This window comes from Maniola hyperantus, chromosome 21 (genome assembly GCF_902806685.2).
Source record: "Maniola hyperantus chromosome 21, iAphHyp1.2, whole genome shotgun sequence".
Lineage (NCBI taxonomy): Eukaryota > Metazoa > Arthropoda > Insecta > Lepidoptera > Nymphalidae > Maniola > Maniola hyperantus.
The window spans coordinates 8,461,106-8,484,054 of NC_048556.1; the positions used below are offsets into that span (position 1 = coordinate 8,461,106).

Sequence of the window (22,949 nt, forward strand, 5' to 3'; positions counted from 1 at the left end):
TTAGTCATTTAACTTACAAAGTTGTATGATTTTTTTACAATAAAATCGTTATTTTTAGGTGACACGTGTGTGACTAATCAGTACCCTTATTATAAATGCGAAAGTGTGTTTGTTTGTTGGTTTATTGGTTTGTTACTTTTAATGTACTTACCTACACTAAAAAGTAATGCCAAAATTTAATTCACTGAATGAATACGTACCGTGCTCTGAACGAATTGAACATATTGAGAATGTCACTTACAATTTTGGCCGGCCGCCAATCCACATCTTTTCATTTGAACATCCTTGACTCGACTTGACTAGACTGCCGAATTACAAAAACGTCTGATATCAATAAAATATTATGTGTTTAAAATATTCTGTGTATCTCTGTAATTTTGCTAACAATGAAGTTGTTTTAATAAAATAAATAAATAAACCATTTTGTTTAGGGAGAACTGACTTTTTTTTGGTTTTCACTTTTTTGTAGAGCTTTACGATTTGTATTTCAATTTTTTTTATTTGTTACCTATTTATTTTATTCTAATTACTAGCTACCCATTTGGCTTCGCACAGCTTTCTTCGTACAAGGTAGATACCTATCCATCCACAGATTAGATTTCCGTTTATTGGTAGATCCGCACTTGGCCATCGTAGTGAACAATGGCCAAACGCTCATATAACTGAGAGGAGACTCGTGCCCCGTAGTGATTTGGCAATAGAGTGATCATGATGATGATGGTATTTTATGAGAGAATTGCAATTGCGTTCCAAAATGCAGCACAGATTGCGGCTTGCGCAAGCAAGTTGTGTAATCGGTGCGATGCAGTTTTGTCACCTGCATAAAAACCGCATACAAACTGCAATTTTGTGAATTTCAGTCCAAACTCTCATTTGCCAGACATGACGATGTCTAAAAATTCTTCCCTAGTCTAAACATGGATTAAAAGAAGCTATGAAATACAATAAATATCCGCTGAAATTGGAAGTTTACAACCCAAGTTATTACCTATATCCGCTACGCCAAATGTTTTCTTGAACTGAACTTATTCTTAGAAATGGTAAATACGGATCTCATTAAAACATACTACCATTTCCGTAGGCTCTACGTACGTACGCGGCCGAAAGTAATGTAGGTACATCGGCCTTTAGCATGACATTTTGGCTTTGTAGAGCGTTGTCCCTGTCACTCATACCTATATGACGTTTCTCGTCGCCAATGTACTGTTTGCACACTCAATCTAGAATATCGGCTCACTACTGTGCACACGGCGCGTCTATTTCCGTCCCTTTGAGTTACGAGAGTGAGGGAATAGAGTGCACCTGCGTTTGCGCACAAACTTGTGCTAGTGCATAATACGGAAGATAGCTCCCGCGCAGTTGGCTCATCTCTATGGAGATTTGCCGCCACCTTGGCTGAGATTCGATGGACATTATTTATTATCGTTAGGTATTATTATGTACTTCTTACAAAAACAATACACCTAGAGTTATATTGGTTTCAGGTAGGTTTGAGCGTTAATTTTACAGTTATTTAGATTTGGATCATTAATGTTTAACAACTATACGGGGGTAATGATACGGGCAAGCTATTTTTAACAACATCAAAAGATACACCATGGATGGAATTTAGTTTAATATGATCTGCATGTTTACATAACATCATAAATGTTTCGTGAAGCTAATAACATATCAGGTGTTTACATCACGGCGATCTGTAATGAATAGATATAACATATCTATTATCTAGTTAAATACCGACTACGAATAGCATGTAAATTTTTAATAGTGATGAATTTGTAATGAATGATTTAAATTATATCTTCTTTGTTATATCTCTTAATTATGATTCGTTCTGTTTTGTTATGACAAAAAAACTGTATCATCGATACGAAGTAAATAAGTAATAAGTCAATGAACTGTATATTATTTTTAATTTCTATATAAAACCTCGTTTACGATAAATAGAACATGCTTTTCACGGTCCAACAGTTGAACCGATTTTGATGAAATTTGGTACAGAGTTAGCTTACATCCCGGGCAAGGACTTTTTTTTGTTAGGCTACTTTTATCGTGAAAAATCAAAGAGTTCCCACGGGATTTAAAAAACCAAAATCCACGCGGACGAAAGTCGTGGGCATCATCTAGTTATATTAAATCATATATAAAAAAATGATTCAACAGAAAAGTACCTAGGTAAGCCGAAATTAATTTGTATTTAGTTTAGTTATTAGCATGGCGATTGGCGATGATTGGCGATTGGCAAATAATTATAGTGTGAGTAAAGTCAACATTTCACGGCCCTTATTCTTTCGTATCTCAACACAGCTCAACCGCAAGTCAATGGGCTGCGTCCTGCGAAGCTGAAGTGGCAATGGGCAGGGCACATAGTTTGAAAAACCGTAAGACGTTGGGGTCCCAAGGTGCTGGAATGGCGACCTCGCACCGGAAGAGCAGCGTTGGAAGACCCCCCACTAGGTGGAGGAACGACATCAAGCGAGTCGCAGGGAGCCGCTGGATTCAGGCGGCGCCAGACCGTGGCGTGTGGAAGTCCCTACAAGATACCTATGTCCAGCAGTGGACGTCTATCGGTTGATGATGATGATGATGATATGAGTAAAGTCAACATTTCACGGCCCTTATCCTTTCGTCTCTCGAAACAGAGTTATTAATTTGTTAAAGTTGCAGCGCGTAACACAACAATAACAATAAATCTGTCAATAAAACTAAACTAGTGGCCTGAAGCAGCCAATCGAAAATTAGTTGCTTGGCTACCTTTCTGTTGCGTTGTACTCCGGTGCTCTATTTAGTTCATTTGTATAGTATCGTTGTCTGTTCTTTTATTTTTAGCATAATATTAGGTATATTCCGATTTTAGTAAGTATACAAAAGTTTGAGTGAGTTTTTATTTAAAAAAAACTTTGTAGTTTAATAAAAAAATATAAGAATTATCGATATAATATATTTTACTAGCTTATGCTCGCGACTTCGCCCGCGTGGACTACACAAATTTCAAACCCCTATTTCATGTCCTTAGGGGTTGCATTTTCAAAACTCCTTTCTTAGCGGATGACTTAGCTATCTTCATGCCAAATTTCAGCCCGATCCGTCCAGTAGTTTAAGCTGTGCGTTGATAGATCAGTCCTTTTCCTTTTATATATTTGAAAAAGACACGCAATTTCAACTTAGGTCTAATCCTAGAGGCATCAGGAAGATCTCTGTAGCAGTAACGCGTGCTATGTCAACTATGTGTATCTCCTGTGTATCCGTCCGGTGTCCGCCAGACACAGCACGCGGCTGTCATCGGTGTACGGATATAGATCTGATGCTTCGTCTGCCCTACAAAACAAATTAAAACTCCAGGACAAGTGTGTTATGTCGGGTGATATTTATTAGACAGATTTTTCAATAAGTGGCTAGACGCGGGTAGCTGGTCTGGCCGCGCGCGATTTTTATTTATGCACTAGAGGATGCCCGCGACTTCGTCGGCGTGGATTTAGGTTTTTTCAAAATCCCGTCAACTCTTTAATTCTCCGGGATAAGAAGTAGCCTATGTCACTTTCCAGGTCTTTCAGGTAACCCATGCAAAAAATCACATCGATCCGTTGCTCCGTTGCAACGTGATTGAATGACAAACCAACAAACAAACACACTTTCGCATTTATAATAAGGGTACTGATATAAGTACATTTTTTCATCATCATCATCATCATCATCATCATCATCATTATCAACCCATCTACAGAGCACGGGTCACCTCTCAGAATGTGTAGAAGAATAGTTCATATGACTATTGACGCGACAGTCAATGAACAATGAAGTCGTCGCGACACGCAACTCGATTAGCCACACGCGACTCAAACGCCTAGTATACTTAAGTACAGCTATAAATATTTCTCATTGCTTTGTAAAAGTATTTTTAAAAAGACTGCCCTAATAGACATGCCTCACGCCAGACAGTCGGTAATCTTCTAAAAGTCAATTATCACGCGAATCCAACACGAAAACAGTTTAGGAGTAAGCTTGTAAGTAAAGTCCATTATGCAGATTACTTTGTTTGTCAGTTTGTTAATGCAAACACGTAGCGCGTGAGAAATCAGTCTTTAGGCGTTCCCGAGGGTAAATAGTAAACACGGCTGATTAAGTGACGTCAAATATCAATAGGGTTGTCACACTCAAAATCTCCATTTGAGTATTTTCAGCGAAATGATTACTATATCCTCGATATATCTGGTGCATTTAGACGTGACAGTCGTTACCTCGACATCGAAAGTTGTTATATCGACATCGACCTTCGTGACATCGACCTTCGTGACATCGATCTTCGTTACCTCGACAGTGGACACTGACTTACCTTACCTCTGCAGTCGACATCGATTTTCGTTACTTTGATATCGATCTTCATTACTTCGACAGTTAACATCGATCTTCGTTACGTCGACAGTCGACAGCGATTTTCGTTACCTCAACAGTCGACATCGACCTTCGTTACTTTGACATCAACCTTGGTTACTCCGACAGTCGACATCGACATTCGTTACTTCGACATCGAGTTGTAACCTCGACAGTCAACATCGACCTTAGTTACCTCAACAGTCGACTTCGAACTTCGTGATTCCGGCAGTCGACATCGACCTTCGTTGCCCCGATAGGTATTTTTACGTGCGCATAGACACTCGACTTCCATATAAATTACAGACTGTAAGAGCCATTACGCACGGTTGACTAGTTGCCCGGCAACTCAGTCGTCGGCGACCGTTAGACCGATAACGCACGGTTGACTAGTCGCCCGGCAACTCAGTTGATGGCGACCGGTAGAATCTGTCATTTATATGGAAGTTGCCGTGTCTATGCGCACGGAGCTGCGGTGACTTCCTGCGCATAGACACGGCAACTTCCATTCAAATTACAGATTCTATCGGTCGCCGTCGACTGACTTACTGGGCGTCTTATGGGTATAATAAAACTTATATAAATCTCTAAGCGTCAATAAACAAACAGTGCGTGGGAACATCGGTTCAGCTCAGATTCTCCCAAGAGTAAATACCTAAATAGGCAAGTGTTAAGTGATTTCAAACCTACTTCAAACATTAGTGTGTGATTGTACAATCAGCAGCAAAAACGATTTGATGGTTTAATTATTTTGTTCAAAATCATAAATAATAACTCTTTTTCAAAATAGATTAGTCTACTCAAAATTCTTTATTTGAGGATTTTTAATTTTATAATAACAAAGAAAGTTAAAGTTTAGAAAAGAGCAACCGCCGAGTTTGTTGCTGGTTCTTCTCGCAATAAAGAAATTCACATACATACACCTTAAAAACATTACACTCCTCTTTTTGGGTAGTCGTGTAAAACGTAGGTATAGGTACTTACTTTCTGACTCCCCATACGCGGGTAGAACACTACTAAAAGTACCTAGCAAAGTAATTATCAAAGTTATGATATTTCTATAATGTTAACAAATCTACTATTTAATTGGGTATCTAGATAACGGGGACGCCGTAATTCGAATTGATTGATTTATGATCGCATGCGGGCCGACTAATAAGTTCCTCTAATATTAGGAGGAAATAACAAGTAAACTTAGTGCGATTTTCTAAAGCTTGGAAGAAGTTTGAAATTAAATTAGAATCACCCTCTTAAAATAAATCAGCGTTAAATTACACGCCCGACACTCCATAGAAGCAAACTGATTCAATTATGTAAAATTATTACTACTACTGGAACACTAGCTTGTCCGCTTACGATTTTTGTTTCTGGGTAGTGATAGGGCTGAAGTCAGAGCGAAACTGATCGAGCAGAACAAGAACAACGCTAGAACTAAATGAACTCAGTGCGTCTTGCTCGTGACAACGAAGTGAGAGTCGTGTGACGCCAGTGCGGCGGTACCAGTAGCCGTGCCATTACGTTGTGGGAGATGGAGATGATAAATTGGCGAGGGCTGTCAATGTTGCTTCTTTGTTGAATGTTCTCTACAGCAAGCGCCAAAAAGGGAAACCAAATCAAAAATACGAATTTGAAACAAGACTTTAGAACCTTTTTGCTCTGACATTAAGTATAGTGTTTCGATTTTCGAAATCTGCCATCGTAGTCGAGATGTACAGACTTGTACTAAGGATACTGTTGTCATAGGATATTTCTAGTGACAGGCGACATAGCTGAGGAATAGTTTCCCGAAAAATGCTAATGAGCATTTTGAAGGAAATGTTTTGTTCATTATTTAATCGTGTTGAATGACGAATCGTATCTTTTTTTTAGAGGAGTTAATTTTCAGTGTGTTTTCACTTGGTTCATCGAGATTAGACTTATAGATAACTTGTCTCAGAAAGTCCTTCAATATTATGAGTAAAAGCCAGTTACAGTACCCGGCAGGAAATATTGCATATCAAACTTTAGAAAGAGATAACGGTTTCATAGAGCGTTGTCTCTGTCGTTCAGACCGAAGACAGGCCACAAAAGTATGAGTGACAGAGACAACGCTCTACGAAGCCGAAATCTCATTCTAAAGTTTGATGTGCTATATTTCCTGCCGGGTGCTGTATTTCAGCTTTTTAAAGTATAGTTTTATATTATTTGGAATATACTTCAAATAGAGATGTTTGTAAGATGTGATAGCCTAGTGGTTAGGACGTCCGCCTTGTAGTCGGAGGTCGGGGGTTCGGTCCCGGGCACCTGTTCGGAGTTATATGCGTTTTAAGAAATTAAATATCACTCGCTTTAACGGTGAAGGAAAACATTGTGAGGAAACTTGCATGCCTGAGAGTTCTCCATAATGTTCTCAAAGGTGTGTGAAGTCTACCAATCCACACATGGCGAGCATGGTAGTCTATGGCCAAAACCCTTCTCACTCTTAGAGGAGATCCGTACTCTGTAGTGAACCGGCGATGGGTTGATCATGATGATGATGATGATGATGAAAGATGTTTGTAAAATGTATTGCATTTGTCTAAGCCAAAGAGTGATCTCATTTATCAAAGGCCTAAAGACATTCTGAATGGCGACTATCGATTGCCAAAGTGTCTGCGCCTAAAGTCAATGCTCGCTGATTCATCTCTCCTTCGCTTTACTTTACACCTGGCAAGCCCTAGCCCCTATTTATCTTCAGTTTAAACATGTTATTTTAGACTGTATTGCTTTCTCAATAGGGAAATGAGACATGATTATTTAAGTTTGCGACATCGTTCCGACTTTAGACAAACAGAAGGGTGACGGGAAGAAAAAAATTGTATGCTAAGCAAAATGCTTTTAGTATTATTATGTACGACTACAACATATCTACGTAATTTCTTACTGTGGTAGAAGTTATAACTAGAACATAAAAAGCGAACTATGATATTGAACTAAGTTTGGATTTTAAATACTAAGTAGGTATAGTACGCGACAGGTCGAGATGGGAGGACTGGGGACGCCCCGTACACCCGCACAGCCCCCGCGCGAACGCGGAGCGGGATAGCGCGGGTGATGTGCGGGTGTTCGGGGCGTCCCTCCGCCTCACACCCCGATTGCCATCTCGACCTGTCACGTACTTATAGATAGAAGAATCTTTGTAGAATTCGTCTTATTGACAGTTTAGATCAAGGAATGCACTACCCTCTAACGAGGTTTGGATTATATTGTAAAAGTTAATAGTTTTGGTGCATAAGATCATTGATTAAAGATACTATAGTACCTACCTATCTCCTGTGTTATCTACGATACAATCCATACTAATATTATAAATGCGAAAGTGTGACAGACAGACAGACGTCTGTCTGTCTGCTAGCTTTTCACCGCCCAACAACACAACCGATTTTTATGAAATTTGGTACAGAGCCAAATCCACGCGGGCGAAGTCGCGGTCATCATCTAGTAGTACATACAAGAAGACGCCTACATAAGATTTGTCTATAACGCGCTTTCGCATATTTTACCTTTAGTTCAATAGGTAGTTGCTAGGTTATTTTCTTTCGAATTAGCGAATCTCGAATTGCTCACAAATTCGTCTTTCAAAACAACACGTTCCTTTCTCACAAAACCCTATACTTACCTTCCTTAACCACCCACAATCTTAACCAACAACCCAACAACCTCATGACTTAACTAAGATACGAATGACTAAATACATTATGACTATGTTAAGGGTTAATTCATTCAAAAGCGTGTCTGAAATATTTAATTAGTTTATAAAGCCTACGCATTTCAAGACAAATGCATGAATGAACCAATATAGGCATTTACTATTTACTAATATAAATGAGCAAACTCATCCAATTTAGATGCTTCTAACGTTCTAACGTCAGTTATTCTAAACAGACCTGCCGGAGTTGGTACTCATACGAGTTTAGAATACAAATAATGTAAAATATGTCGTTTAACTTCATTTGAAGTGGTTTTCAATGCTCTTTTTAGTTACAACACCCGTTGCAAAGTAGTATTTTAGCAGTTTTTATTCTAAGATTTTAGCTTGTTAAATGTGGTCTGAGAAAACTGTGCAACTTATAGTAGGTACGCGACCGAATGTAATGTACATCGGCCTTTAGAATGACAATGTACTTGCCTTTAACTGACCTGTTACTATAACCCTACGTCTGATGGACGTCTATAATGTTCTACGCCGTTTCCTGGGCCTATTCTCTGTGCCTCGACCACTCCCTTCATATCGTCTGACATATTTACAAGCATTTTATTCTTAAATATTCAATAAATATGGGCTATCCCATATTTATTGAATTCCTTATCACACAGTTCCTTATTATAAAGTTTTCTAATATTTCTTTGATTGTTGTGTTTAATGTTTATGTACCATATTTTCATTTCATTTTTATTTTATTGCCCTAACATTCTCAGGTCATGCCACTTCTTTTACCAACTTTTAATAGAGCTTTGTTGTTCTATTTATTATACACTTCATGAGAAACTGCAGGAAAACAGGCTCTTCAGAGTTTGATTAAATGTAAAAATAAAAACTTTTGAAAAGAGTGCTTACTGTTCCTTCTCGTAACATACAAAATCTCCGTCAATCTACTATGATTTAGGTATAGATTGATGATTCTCAAAGATTTGGTCCATGATTTATTTCTTAAATATTCACGGTCATATCCCGTGATTATTTGAGATCCAATTGTGGCAGGTAAAAGCTAGACGCGTATTAAATTACCTTACCTATGGCCGCTCGTACGTAACTAAAAAACCACAATATCCCTAATCGCGTTACCGGCATCTTTGTGAGTCACGGGCCCTTCGAGAATGCGCGTGCCCTCACGTCCCGGACGCGATTGCTTTTGTTATTTGGTCCTTTTTTAGTTTTTCGGATTTATTTTCTAATGTTATGCCTCCAAAAAAGACTTATCTTCGATAACGAATTACCTATTAAGTATGTTTCTTTTTCTTTAACTTCATTTACTCTATTTAAACACTGTTTTTATTACCAAGGGTTAATTGGAAGAGAATATCTCTAGTTATTGAGTTTGCCTTTGTACATTTTATTTTGTATGTGCAATAAAGAGTTTAATACAAACAAACAAAAAAGAATTAACAGTTCTATAAAGATGATTGTTATGGTTGGTTTTTGGGTTATTCTTATAATATAACTGAACTTTAGTCGCTATAATGACATTGTGACAAAAATAATTAATCGTTATACCTACTCAGAAGTTTACGTAAAATATACGGACATGAATAAAAAAAAAATCGGAGGTGTTTTAGTTTATCATCAGGATTAAGTCAAGATAATAATGGATCTAAAATAAGAGGTCTACCATTTATGACCTAGGTACTTTCTCCTCCATCACTTAACTATCAAGTGAGATCTTAATCTTGTCTTTGATAAAGAAAATCTAAACAAATATAATTATTTCAAACAATGTAGGTATCTACTACATTTTACACAATATCTAATTAATGCACATTTACGTGATTGCGTGTACCAAATTTCACTTTAAATAGTCGCAACCGACACTACACGACCCATAAAATCATAAGTCATATTATTAATATCTTATCGGAGAAGTTTATATCTAATTGCCGGTACGCACCCGAAATCTACTTCCATATCTTACTTTGTTTACACCCTATCAAATTTCAAATAGGTTAATGTTTCCGATACCTAAAGTTGAATTTGAGATCGTTTTAAACATTCGCACACAAAACTTGCTCAAGGGATAACGTGGCTCAAGTGCTTTTGTTGAAAATTCGTGGTGTTGTGTACGTTGGTTAAAGAAAATTGAAAATGTAGTACAAATTATGAAATAATATATGAAAAGATATAGGTAACATTACTTCATTCTTTGGTAAAGGAAGCGAAAACCCTGGGGTAGCTAAAAAGAGATTCTGTGGAAGATGATCAAATTGATACGATTTGTTACAGCACTTACAGGCATTGATCTATTATGCCTAATTATTATATTATGTCGATGGATATAATGATATAACCAGAATTTCACAATTTAAAAAAAACTAACAACTACAATATGCCTAAACAATCAAAGAAAGTGACGCTAGACAAATCAGTTCAGGACTAAAAAAATTAAAGTAGTGGAAAAGGCTTAAAAATGCCCTCGGCTCTAGACATCGAGCCGTTCAGTCAACCAGAGTGGAGTGATTCCAGTGATTCATCGGATCCTGCTCCATTGCCACAACTCACGCTGGGATACTTTGTGCCAGTCAGGTGCAAATGCGACAGGAACTCACGACACGTGTGTCGGAGAAGCAGAAGGTATGACTTTTGACCAAATCATCGTTAAAATCCTATTTCCTACTTAGGGCCGATTTCACAAACGTAAAATAAGTCTTAGAGCGGTTACGCACTCATCCGATCCGAGTCTGTGAAAATGCGGATATAAAAAACACGGACCGACCGACTATTCAGTGGACTTCTTCGACATATCTATGTCATATAGTCCGTACAGAATGACTCCTCACGTGTCATTTTAACTCTGTGGGTCAACTGTCATGTCAAAGTATGGCTCGCCTTTAAAATAAGAACTAAAATCGTACTTTTGATACGAAATTTAACAGAAAAATTAAAATGGCACGTGAAGAGTTAAATTTTACACGTTATATACGCCCGATTAGAATCCGAAGCACATCCGAGGTATTCTCACAGATGACGGAGAGAACTCGGATGACGGAAGTGACTACTTCGGAACGTAAGCTTAGATAGGATTTTATTAACAAATGAAGCAGGTTGGGAAAGATATTAAGTTTTTTTAGTATATTTATGTAAATTTCGTTTTGGAATTCAAATTTCATATTTTGTGTCCTCATATGTCCCAAATACCATATTAGAGATTTGGTGGGAACCAAACCAAATCGCAAACTGGCCATTTTTATCTACCAACAATATTAAAACATGTCATCGTCCTTGTTACAGAGAATCTCCCCGCTCACGTCGGTCCGTGTCGCAATGCTCCTGCAACAGCACATCCCGTCGGTCGTCGGTAGCAGCGTCTCCCATGCCGATGTCGATGCCGATGCCAATGTCGATGCCAATGCCGATGCCGATGCCACCCCTCAACAACACCATGGAGATGTATGTCGAACCCGTCGTCGAAAACGTGAGTACTATTCCTATTAATCAACTGACCTTCATGTTACAATATATAGAGCAATTGTTGAAAGGTCAGGAGATTTTACTGCAATGCAATTATATTGATTCAAATTCATGTTTTTGTAAATTTGATTCTAAATTTTGAATTTGAACCTTCCTGAAACCGAAACTTTTGAGAGGTAGGAAAACATACATGGGCGACAAGTTACAGTTTAAAATATGCATTAGTAAATACCGATTTTATTAAAAAATGTAAAGCTTTAACAATTTTGATTTGATGTGAAAATTCTTACTTGTATGTTGTCAATATTAACTCTGAAAAAGAAAAAAATATTTTTTTTAAGAATTAATCTAGTAGGTAAGTAAACATTCGATACGTTTTGGGGAGTAAATAGTGCAGACTGCAGAGCTAGCTAACGGTCGTGCAGATTTCTTGGATTTTCAGTGCAGATTGAGTTCTTACTGTTTTGACAGCTTGGATCATAATTTCTAAAGTCTCTAAATGAATTTAGCCAAACTTAAATCACACCTACTCACGAAAAGCGATGTCATACGTCGAATTGCTCGCTCTTGTATTTTTCGATCACTTTCCTCATCGATTTGGCAATTTGTTCGGGCCTGCTGTAGAAGTATTTGTGTTGGCTGCTTCCCTCCTCATTGTAAATATCACAGTCGACCATACCCTTTGGGGATATGAAGAGGATTCTGAAATATCAGAAAGAAAATGTTCTTAGAAATATAATTCCTAGTGTCTGTGTATTGTTTCTTATTTTATGACAACGTTACTGATGCTGGTCATACTGCATACATGATCAAGTTTACGTCAAGACACAAGTTTCCCGCGGACTTGAAGCGGCGGCGGGCGTCTATAGCAAACTTGACGGTATGGTATATAGCATCATGCACACTAACAGCCATACACCGTCTTAGCACTTGGTCTATTGGACATGGGTGGTGTGGACTGGATATCTGTGTTATGGTGGTCCGCGACAGTTTGGGATGGCCATCGAGGTTATGAGACGGGGGGAAGCCCCGCAAACGAGCACGTCACTCGCGCCGGGCTAGCGCGGAGGCTGTGCGAGTGTGCGGGGTGGTCCCTAGAGCCCCGATTGCCATCTCGACCTGTCGCGTACTTACTTTTATTAGGCACTAGATGATGCCCGCGACTTCGTCCGCGTGGATATTTACGTTTTTTAAAATGCCATCATCCAATCAAAGACTTCCCGTCTTTTATTTACCGGGATAAAGATAGCCTATAATGTCCTTCCCCGGTATGCACGCTATCTCTGTACCAAATTTCGTCAAAATCGGTTGAACGGATGGACCGCGAAAGGCTAGCAGACAGACAGACACAACTTTCGCATTCATAATATTAGTATTGATATGGATTACCTAGGAATATAAGTCCCATCAGGGGCAAGTTTATTGTTCTTCGGTTCTTCTTCGTCCATTAGGTTCACCATAACAAAATGTTGACTCAGCAATTGAATTTCATTCGAGTTAGCGAATTTTGGCTTGAGATTCTTGCACGCAGAACACCAAGATTTGTGGATTATGACCATCACAGGTTTTTTGTGGTTTACCGCGATTTGCATGCCGGCCTCCAGCGATCCAGCCCATACATAGTTGTTCCCAAATCCGTTATCCTTACCCCCACTACCTCCAAGAGAAGCACAGTGAACTTTAGTGAATAGAAGAGCAAAAAAAGCTTTAGATAAATGTCCGGCAGCCATATTATTTATCAGTATGAAATAATTTAAATATTTTGGTGGCGCGACGGTTGTTTGGTCGCGCTTTCAACATTTTATCTAGAATTATTATCTTTTACACTGGTCAGCCATTTTGACAAAACTGACAACGGCTACAATTTTTTAAATTTCAAAATGTCATAAAAACGGTCTTTCTTTTCTTATAATCGCCATGCAACGCCATCTATATCTTACAGCTAGATTTATGTCGTTGAACATAGTTGAGTGATAAAGAGAACGTCCTAGCATAGGTATATAAATGAAAGCAAAGTTTACTGACATTATAAGAGATGGCGCTGTAATGAATTTGTAAAGAAAATTTGCCACCACAGTTGGTTCCTCGGAAACATTATCGGAAAACTTTTGAGTACAAGAATCTGATGTTGATTTCCTAAATAACAATGATTTTTGATGTGGCTTGAAATCTTTGAATGAAGGGTAATTTGTCAAGACTATTTTAATGCTAGTGCTACATAGCAGTTGAAATTGAGGAAATCGTCTGTGAAAAACGTTCGATTTTAACCAATTTGTGTTAACTACCTACCTACCACCTAAAACTGTTGGTTTCATCATTAAAGCAAACGTTACTTGTAATCGGCAAATTAGCAAAGTTTTTGTAATTTACCATACATATTTAGACAATATTACGTATAGAAAACTTTGATTACCTACCTACGTTTCGGGACGAATTTAGTCCATAATAATTATATTGTGCCATTTTTTCATGTAATATTTTAGTACCTGTGCAGCTGTGATAGCCTAGTGGTTAGGACGTCCGCCTTCTAATCGGAGGTCGGGGGTTCGATCCCGGGCACGCACCTCTAACTTTTCGGAGTTAGGTATGTGCGTTTTAATTAATTATTAAATTAAATTAAATTTATTGGATATTATTACATATTAAATTACATATAAGGAACACAAAAAAATACTTATAATACAGATAAAAACAAGTAATAATTAAGTAGACCTAGGTCTAGTAGACGTATGAATGGGCAACCCCTGCACTAGTAAACACTGTATTACAGTGGGTTGCCTTCTCCATTTCTAAAAACTTGAATAAATGTTATAAAATTAATTAAATATCATCACTTGCTTTAACGGTGAAGGAAAACAGCGTGAGGAAACCTGCATGCCTGAGAGTTTTCCATAATGTTCTCAAAGGTGTGTGAAGTCTACCAATCCGCACATGGCCAGCGTGGTAGACTATGGCCAAAAACCCTATGAGAGAAGATTCATGATGATGATAATTATTTTAGTACCGTCACTTTCAAAGGGGTTTTTAACCCGTAATATTATTAGGTGTATGATAAATTAGTGATAAGTGATAACACTATTATAGGTATCTACCTGCCCATAGCCATGTTTGACACTTTGGTTTATAGGACTAGATCTAAGCAACTGTTACTGAATCTGTAACAATAGGTACGCCCAGTATTCGTACTCCACAAATTGTTCCTATTGCAGTGATGACAAACTTTTCAAACTCATTCATGTGAATCGGCTCGTGCCCATGCGTGTACACATGTTTTTCTCCTATTTCAGATACGTCGCGCTTGACGTACCCTATTGGAAAAAGCAGATAAAGTATGATAATTACATGTAATGTGTACAATAATCTGCATCCCACCAACGCATTTCAAATTGAGAACACTATTCGCTCGCACGCATCCAAAAATCAAATTTTGGCATCAACGACGGGGTGCTAGGGATTTAAATATTTCGACAAAATATTTATCATTTAGAGACCTCGTTTTTAAGTATTCAAATACAACATATTTTTTTATAGTAGCTTATTTTTTATTTTAAAAATAAGTTCTACTTGCAGCGTCGCATCATTCGCGTGTGATTTTTTTTTTTAATTTATTGGGTTAAAATAATCTGTGTAAATTAAATACGCGCGCATTTGAAGTGAGACTTTTTAATTTGTGATTGTGACTCGGATTCTTGGTGTGATGATGAATTTGTACGGAAGCACACGTCATAACAGAAATTTGTATGGCACTGTCAGATCCATGGTGCCAAGGAGTACGCCCATAACAACGGCCGTTGAGGACGTTATTTTTAGTCCACCATACTTTTACCATATACCGCCTCCGCCTCAGTCATTAAACACTTTTCCTGGAAGAAAGAGACGAAAAAGGGTAAGTTTTTTTTAAACTTAGTCGGGCAAGAATAGAAATACCTATTTTTTGAATACACTTTTACAAGTGCTTTTAAATCGTTAAATTTTACCACTGCAAAAGAGAAGCAGACAAAAAACTTTGCTTCTGGTAAAAAAAATTATTAAAATTTAAGTAGTTACTTATACTTAACACATTTCTTTAACTCAGAATTTGTAATCAAACATTTTCAAATATTTTAGTATTTACAGATTAATTATTAAGTAAGTACTTATGGTTTTTTTGTCAAAAGCTACATTTAAATATTATGTAGGTAGGTCCATACAAATCCTGAAAAGAATGAGTAAGCAGCACTATTCAGTGAACATTTTTAAGCTCCTATACCTGTTCTTATAAGCTAAGATAGGCTTGTGGTTAGGACGTGTCCGCCATCTTATCGGAGGTCGGGGGTTCGATCCCGGGCACGCACCTCCGAGATAACTTTTCGGAATTGTGCGTTTTAAGTAATTAAATATCATTTGCTTTAACTGTGAAGGAAAACATCGTGAGGAAACCTGCATGCCTAAGAGTTCTCCACAATGTTCTCAAAGGTGTGTGAAGTCTACCAATCTGCATATGGCCAGCGTGGTAGACTATGGCCAAAACCCTTCTCACTCTGAGAGGAGACCCGTGCTCTGTAGTGTGACGGCGATGGGTGGATCATGATGATGATACCTGTGCTTACGAATGTGCTATTCCTAGATCCATGAGTTGGAGTACCTATAGCCTATAGGACTCTAATGGCTTGGCTTATATCAAAGATATTAGACTAAAGTAAAAGGATAGAAAACAGAAACCGCCACTTGGTCTATATTTTATCTTTAAAAAAGTAACTCACTGAATATTCAGCAATTTATTTCCCGCTGTCGATGCGTTTCACTCGATATCTCTCAATGAATAACGACATGAGTCGGTAAGACACGTAGCATGATGTGGAAAATACCACGGCATCCAACAGCATTTTCCTAAATACTTTCATGGTTGCCTAAGAAAATCTCGATGCGCGTGATTGCATTAGTTTCGTTAAGATTCACGGCCTCCAACAGCATTTTCCTAAATACTTTCATGGGTGCCTAAGAAAATCTCGATGCGCGTGATTGCATTAGTTTCGTTAAGATTTTTTCAGTAATTATTTTTATTTTGTACGTTGGTGCGCTAGTTTTATGATTTTTTAGGTTTTCTTGTTACCAATAGTTACCCACAGACAATTTGATTGCCATTTTACTAGCATGACTTAATCAGTCATGAAAGTGACTGAAGCTAGAAAGTTCAGAAAGAAAGAGTGATGTGAAGAGAACTGATAATATAAGTATAGGTAGTTATAAGTAAGATAAGTTTTTGAACAATGCAAAAAGTTTTAATTAAAAAATGATAAGTTAGAACTAAGGTAAAAACTTTCAGATCAAAAAAAAAAAAGCTAACTACCTACCCCAAGCACAAAAATGAGTTCTAACTAAGCTAAGCTGATTCCTAGTTCCATGACTAAAACTGATCTCTGCAATAAAATTGAGTGAAACTTCACTAAAATCATGCTTTTAACATAATACAAACTTAGCAATTAATATTAATTTTAAGGGCGAAAAATCCTTTGTTTTGTTTATCCAACCATATTGTTAATTAGTAATATATTAATTAGATTAGTTACTTCGATAGGAAGACGTTATCTAAATACGCCCCCTAAAGTCTGCAGAACACAGACACGACCTATGGTCCGCGACAGGTCGAGATGGGAAGGGGGGGGGGGGGTTGGCGTCCCGCACACCCATGCCGCACCGGGTTAGCTCGGGGGCTGCAGAGCGTCCCCACCCCGATTGCGATGTCAACCTGTCGCAGACTATAGATACTTTGAAAAATCTACAGCTTTTCAATAGAAACAACATTTTATTTAAAGTTCAGGTATTTATTCTTGGCTGAAAATGTCGAAAACTTCGGTTGAATTTAGTCCCGGCTTATTTAGTCTGCGCGTTGTCCGTGTCGATTGTCCCGCATTTTTTACTCCCGAGCGGAGTCCCGCCGTTTTTAGTCCTGGGCTGAGTTCCTCCATTTTTAGTTCCTGACTAAGTTCCGTCATTTTTGATTCCGGACTAAATCCCTCCATTTTTGTTTCCGAGATGAGCCCCGCCATTTCTGGTTTTGACGTTTCTTCATCGCCTATTACAATATTTTGAGGCAGCTTTTGCTGAGGCTTCGATTTTTTCTCCCTATTAAAACTCCAGCTAGGCAACGCGAATATACCAAAAGAATATTCCATTAGAGTAGCCATAGATAGAACCATGAAAAAAAACTTCAGCTGTTCTTTTCTGTCCATTTCATTTGCTCATTACAATACATGAAAATCTCATAGGAACGTAATACGGATTTCAGTATAATTTAAATGGGATTTCTGCTTAGATTTTCTGATTTTATTAGGTGACCTGGTGACAACCAAACGACTACACTGTAGATGACACTGTAAAAAGGAATAAACCTGTAATGTTTGATGACAATTGCTGACAAAAATGTTCAAAAACATTTCAAAAATGGTCAAAAGTTTTGGTGATTGATATATTTTTTTAGAGATAAAATTGAAATTGTATAAGAGCTTATGGCAGAAACACTTAGTAGAATCCATTTAATTTATACTTATACTTACACGGTAATCGTAGTTTAAATCAATATTTGGTTCTCAGTTCTCGACAGGTATAAAATGGTATCATTAGCTGTTATAGATGAATTTATTATTACTAATTTATTTTATTGTATTAAAAAATCTTTTTATTGGTAATATAATAATGATAAGCAGCCAAAACAGTCACGGTTACGAGTAAAGATTTTGCTATTTGCTCCATTTCAGAAAATTGTTATATCGTTACCTAGGTTATAAGTAATAACAGTCAAAGAGTATAATATAATCACCACGAATAATCACTACACTTAGATGAATGATTACCTAGATGGATACTAAGCTCCAAATGCGTGTCAATTCATTTATGTGTGCGTGCGTCATCTTGTCACTGTGTGCACCCATCTACGGTTGGGACGACGAATTTTTAAGGATATCGATATTACAGCTAAATTAATTCTCTATGTTCAGATGACGGAACACTTTCATTAAAAAACAGTAAATCTCTTCGAATATTTTTTATTTATAAACGCGAAAATGTGTTTGTCCTTCCTTCACGCCCAAACTAAACAACCAATCGACTTGATTTTGGCATAGATATATTTGAAAAGACGGAGAAGTAACAAAGGAAAGGTACTAATCCTCGCGGACGAAGTCGCGGGCATCAGCTAGTACTTAGTATATAAGGAAACACATTTTAATTAATTCAAATCAATTTATTGAGTAAAACGAAGATAGGCAAACAGTTTGTTGGTTCTACTTCCCACCGCTTCAAATGTAGGTAGATAAGAAATGTGACTTGTTTTAGGATCGTCTTTATACGTGAAACAAATCAGATCTAAGTTGAGATCAGCTGGCATATTATAGCTGCTCGATACTCTCTAGGATAGGATTTCCACACGCCACGGTCTCCAACATCATCCGACTCCCTGCGACTCTCTTTATAATCTGTTAAAAAAAACAAGTAATAAAATTAAAAAGCTATAAGACTCACGATGAACTACAGTGGCCCTTTTAAGTTCTATTTTCCTTATTACTGACCAAAAATAGATACATTTGACGATTCAAAAGTAAGAACTTCTAAAAGTTTATAATTGAATAAAAAAATATCCTCAATAACAGTCTTTACCTAACTACTTACCTACTCTTGCAACATGACATTGAGGAGTTGGATTAGTAATTAGTTGTTACAAAGTACCTTTACAGCCAGCCTGGGTAGCCTAGTATCTATTCACAATCAGCAGACCCAAGGCTTCTAAGGTAGATAAAGTTCGACTCGTTTTGGTTTCACTATTAGCCAGCTCTTGACGTGGTTTTAGTTTCTTTATAACCTGAAATAAAATTTTATTTGTCATGCTTTTAAACATGCAAAAATCCTTATGATCGTCATAGGGATTTTTGCATTTTTAACAAAAATTTAAAAAAAACTGTAAAACATAAGAAATAATTTACTTCCTTAAAACTGCAAATTAATAGTTGGTCTCTTTTTGTTTAACTATGGTCAAATCAAGAAAATTGCAATGTGCTACTTATCTAGTAGTAGACACCTACCGGTTACCTACATACAATTTGAAAGTGCTTAGTACATACTGGTTGATAGTACCTAACTATTTAGGATATCCTTCAAATGTACTGGTACTGCATCTAATTCTAATTTCTTTATTTTAAACCAAAAATATAGTTAACAGGATTTTCGAAATGTTTTGAACATAGGCGAGAATATTTCTTTGGCTCCCAGTTTTTTCGTTTTATGGCCCTGATTATTTAGAAATGTGTGGCATTTCTAATTTCAGGACATTTTGGAAATCTACAAAAGTATGCGAATATTATTAAAACGATAAATTTGATTTTATCGATAAAGTATGTACACACATCACTACAAATGAGGCCTAAAAGAATGCATTAAATAAATATTAAATTACGCTATGAAACTTGATTTTGTTACTTTGTCACGAGATGATTACACTTATAATATGCAAATCTTTAATTTTCAGCGATTTTTGGAGTAAAAATCGCGGTTGGTAGCGATGAAATAATTATTAAAGACTTACCCATGAAAATACAATTCTGGAGCTTTTACGCCTCCTTCCGTAGATTTGGAGGTAAAAAACACACCGTCACACATTTTGTTTTCACTTTTAAGCTTACTTTTGAGCCAGACTTATGTGCTTTTTAAATATTTTTAATAAATATTGTATCAAACTCCAATGTTTTGTCTGCTTAAGGGGGCATCTGTCAACTAAATGGTCACTATTTTCACCGATAGAGCGACGTTGCCAGACTTATATGAGCTATCGCTTTTACACGAATGGAGGTTCCCTGAAAAAGACGGAGATAACAATACCTCTTTGACACATAGATGTACAAGAGCGGCAACACGTTATGGTTACCTCTATGTATACTATCTCTATGTCACTACATCACTACGGATAACACATGGTACCGCCTAACACCTCACTCAATTGTTTTGCCTTCCCGATACCCCTCCACTAACACTTAAATTTTATTGTATAGTATTAAAGTTCAAATTGACTTTTAAGTATTATTACCAATCTTTTGTATGGGAAAATAGAAAAGTGTTGTTTTTAAAGTTTTTCAGGCAATTTTTTACACTTTTCTCTCCGTAAGAACCATCCTCGTACTTCAAGGAATATTGTAAAAAATAATTAGCGAAATCGGTTCAGCTGTTCTCGAGATTTGCGCTTAGCAACATTCAGCGATTCATTTTTATATATAGAAAAAAAGAAGATAAGGCATTTGCCATATAAGCTGCAGTGACAGTGCGAAAGTGGTGTGCCCATGGTAATACGAATCCCACCAAAAATATTTCATGTAAATTTGGTTGCCAAGACTCACTTGTTCATAATGCTTTCTTTGTTAAAAAGTTATGAGATCTTTATTAGAGCCAAACCCCTAGCTGAGCTTCGATTTGTGCTGCTCATGGGACCTGTCCCAAGTCCAAAGAGCCTCAATAGCTCAACCGGTATAGGAGTGGACTGAAACCGAAAGGTCGACGGTTCAAACCCCGTCTATTGTCGTACACTATTGTCGTACCTACTCCTAGCACAAGCCTGACGTAAGCGTCAGGTGTAGGTACGACAATAGTGTTGGAGAGGAAAGGGGAATATTAGTCATTTAACATGGCTAATATTCTTTTAAACAAAAAAAAGAAAAAAAAAGTATATTGCTCTCAAATGCTCTTGACTGTATCAAATTTATAACAATAAATACTACATGAACAAAAACAGTAGACTGACTAATCTTTTCACCACGACGCGACGGCGACCGAGCTATCGTAGTTGCGGCTTTTTGGGCTGCCCATGTTTGAGGTGACCGTCGACTCGAGAAGAAGAAGATAACAATAAATAACAACTAACTCTACTTATAAGCCCTGACTCTACAAACCCTACATTTTGGTAAAAAAAGTATGGCTTGGCTGTTTAATGTTCGTGGAATGTTTGTCTGATATAACATATCACACAATAGTTTGCGTGACAATCACAAAATGGCCCCACAATACAATTTTTCTTACACCCACGAGGTACCTATACTTACCTAAATAGGTACTGTAGTCTGTATATCAAGACGTATCAATCTCAAGCGAGCTGTGTCTGATTTTTACTTAAACTTTTACTTAATAACTTAAATAAATCTTCATCATCATACAATCCTATTTCTTCCCTTCGGACCACAGAACACTGAACAGAGTGACTATATATTATAACTCTTATCCAATCGGACAGCTGAAACACACCTCATTATGAAGCTAACCTTAAACTTGAAATGTGCAATCATCATCATGATCATCACCGGCTCACTATAGAGCACGAGTCTCCTCTCAGAGTGAGAAGGATTTTGGCCATAGTCGCTGATGGCCATATGCGGATTGGTAGATTTTACACACCTTTGAGAACATTATGGAGAACTCTCAGGCATGCAGGTTTCCTCACGATGTTTTCCTTCACCGTTAAAGCAAGTGATATTTAATTACCTAATTAAAACGCATTTAACTCCGAAAAGTTAAAGATGCGTGCCCAGGATCGAACCCCCGACCTCCGATTAGAAGGCGGACGTCCTAACCACTAGGCTATCACAATGAATGTGTGCGAAAATGTGCAATAGATACAGAAAATAAAACAAAATATAATTTCAATAAACTTTATTAAAAATGCATTTTTCGGCAAAAGCTTTCTACTTTTAGCAAAGTTTTTGTATTTGAGTTAAATTTAAATTAATTAGCATGGTCCTTTCTTATTGACAGGAGGGCAGGCGGACTTTTTCGTTTCCTCTTTTTTGAATAAATCCAAACTATCAAAAGGTGGAGTTTTACACTCGTATGGCAATAAATTCTTCAGAGCTTTTTCCGGAGCAAATAATCCCATGGTGTAGAAAATGGCCAGCGCTGATATCCAGACAAAACCTGTCACGGAAATTCTTCTTTAAAAAATTAAATTGAGTACTTATATGGGTTTTATCCATTTCAAAAATAATTTCCTTTTGTCTAGGATTTCAGGGAGGGCTTTCAATCTATAGCTGGCCCACTAATGAGCACGGGTCTCCTCTCAGAATGATAAGCGCTTTGACTTTTGGCCATAGTCCACCAGGCGAAGTGCGGATTGGTAGACTTCAGACATACACCTTTGAGAACATTATGAAGAACTTTCAGACATGCAGGCTTCCTCACGGTTAGGGTTGCCAGGTCGCCAAACCTGCAAAGCCGGACAGACCAGCCAGTTTTCCCGGACATTTGGGTAGAAAGGCCGGACACCCTACATTATTGAGGATTTTGTGTCATAGTATTAATAGGTACGACAAAAAAAATTATATGTAAAATCAAGCTTTTTAAAAGAAATGTAAAAAGTCTATAAAACCCGGACACCATTTATTTTGGCCGGACACGCAATCAAAAAGCCTACGCCTATGTCCGGCTT

General features: G+C 37.4%; 1 protein-coding gene and 2 long non-coding RNA genes across 15 annotated transcripts in view; 1 reads left to right on the forward strand and 2 right to left on the reverse strand.

The window, feature by feature from the left end:
• Positions 1 to 22,949, forward strand: part of pyd (zonula occludens-like protein polychaetoid) — a 119,674-nt gene that overhangs the window by 35,088 nt on the left and 61,637 nt on the right. For 8 of the 12 annotated variants that reach the window (XR_011237986.1, XM_034979943.2, XM_069505773.1 and 5 more), the window contains exon 3: positions 11,333 to 11,516. Coding sequence is in view for 11 of the 12 variants with exons in the window: in XM_034979943.2 (XP_034835834.1) it covers positions 11,333 to 11,516 (184 nt within the window). In the remaining variant the exon portion in view is untranslated. Of the gene's footprint in view, positions 1 to 10,327; positions 10,676 to 11,332; positions 11,517 to 15,209; positions 15,399 to 22,949 lie in introns of those variants that run through there. The other 4 variants (XM_069505771.1, XM_069505776.1, XM_069505772.1 and 1 more) reach the window with 2 other exon arrangements.
• On the reverse strand, positions 15,170 to 16,425 carry LOC138403842 (uncharacterized). The gene is made up of 2 exons (XR_011237999.1): positions 16,255 to 16,425; positions 15,170 to 15,375 (listed from the first exon to the last, which is right to left on the reverse strand). It is a non-coding gene; the product is annotated as an uncharacterized lncRNA (long non-coding RNA).
• LOC117992281 (uncharacterized) lies at positions 17,298 to 18,254 on the reverse strand. Of its 2 annotated transcripts, none has more exons than XR_011238002.1 (2): positions 18,049 to 18,254; positions 17,298 to 17,865 (listed from the first exon to the last, which is right to left on the reverse strand). It is a non-coding gene; the product is annotated as an uncharacterized lncRNA (long non-coding RNA). The 2 variants fall into 2 exon arrangements; XR_004675008.2 differs by having other exon boundaries at positions 17,298 to 17,830; positions 18,049 to 18,066.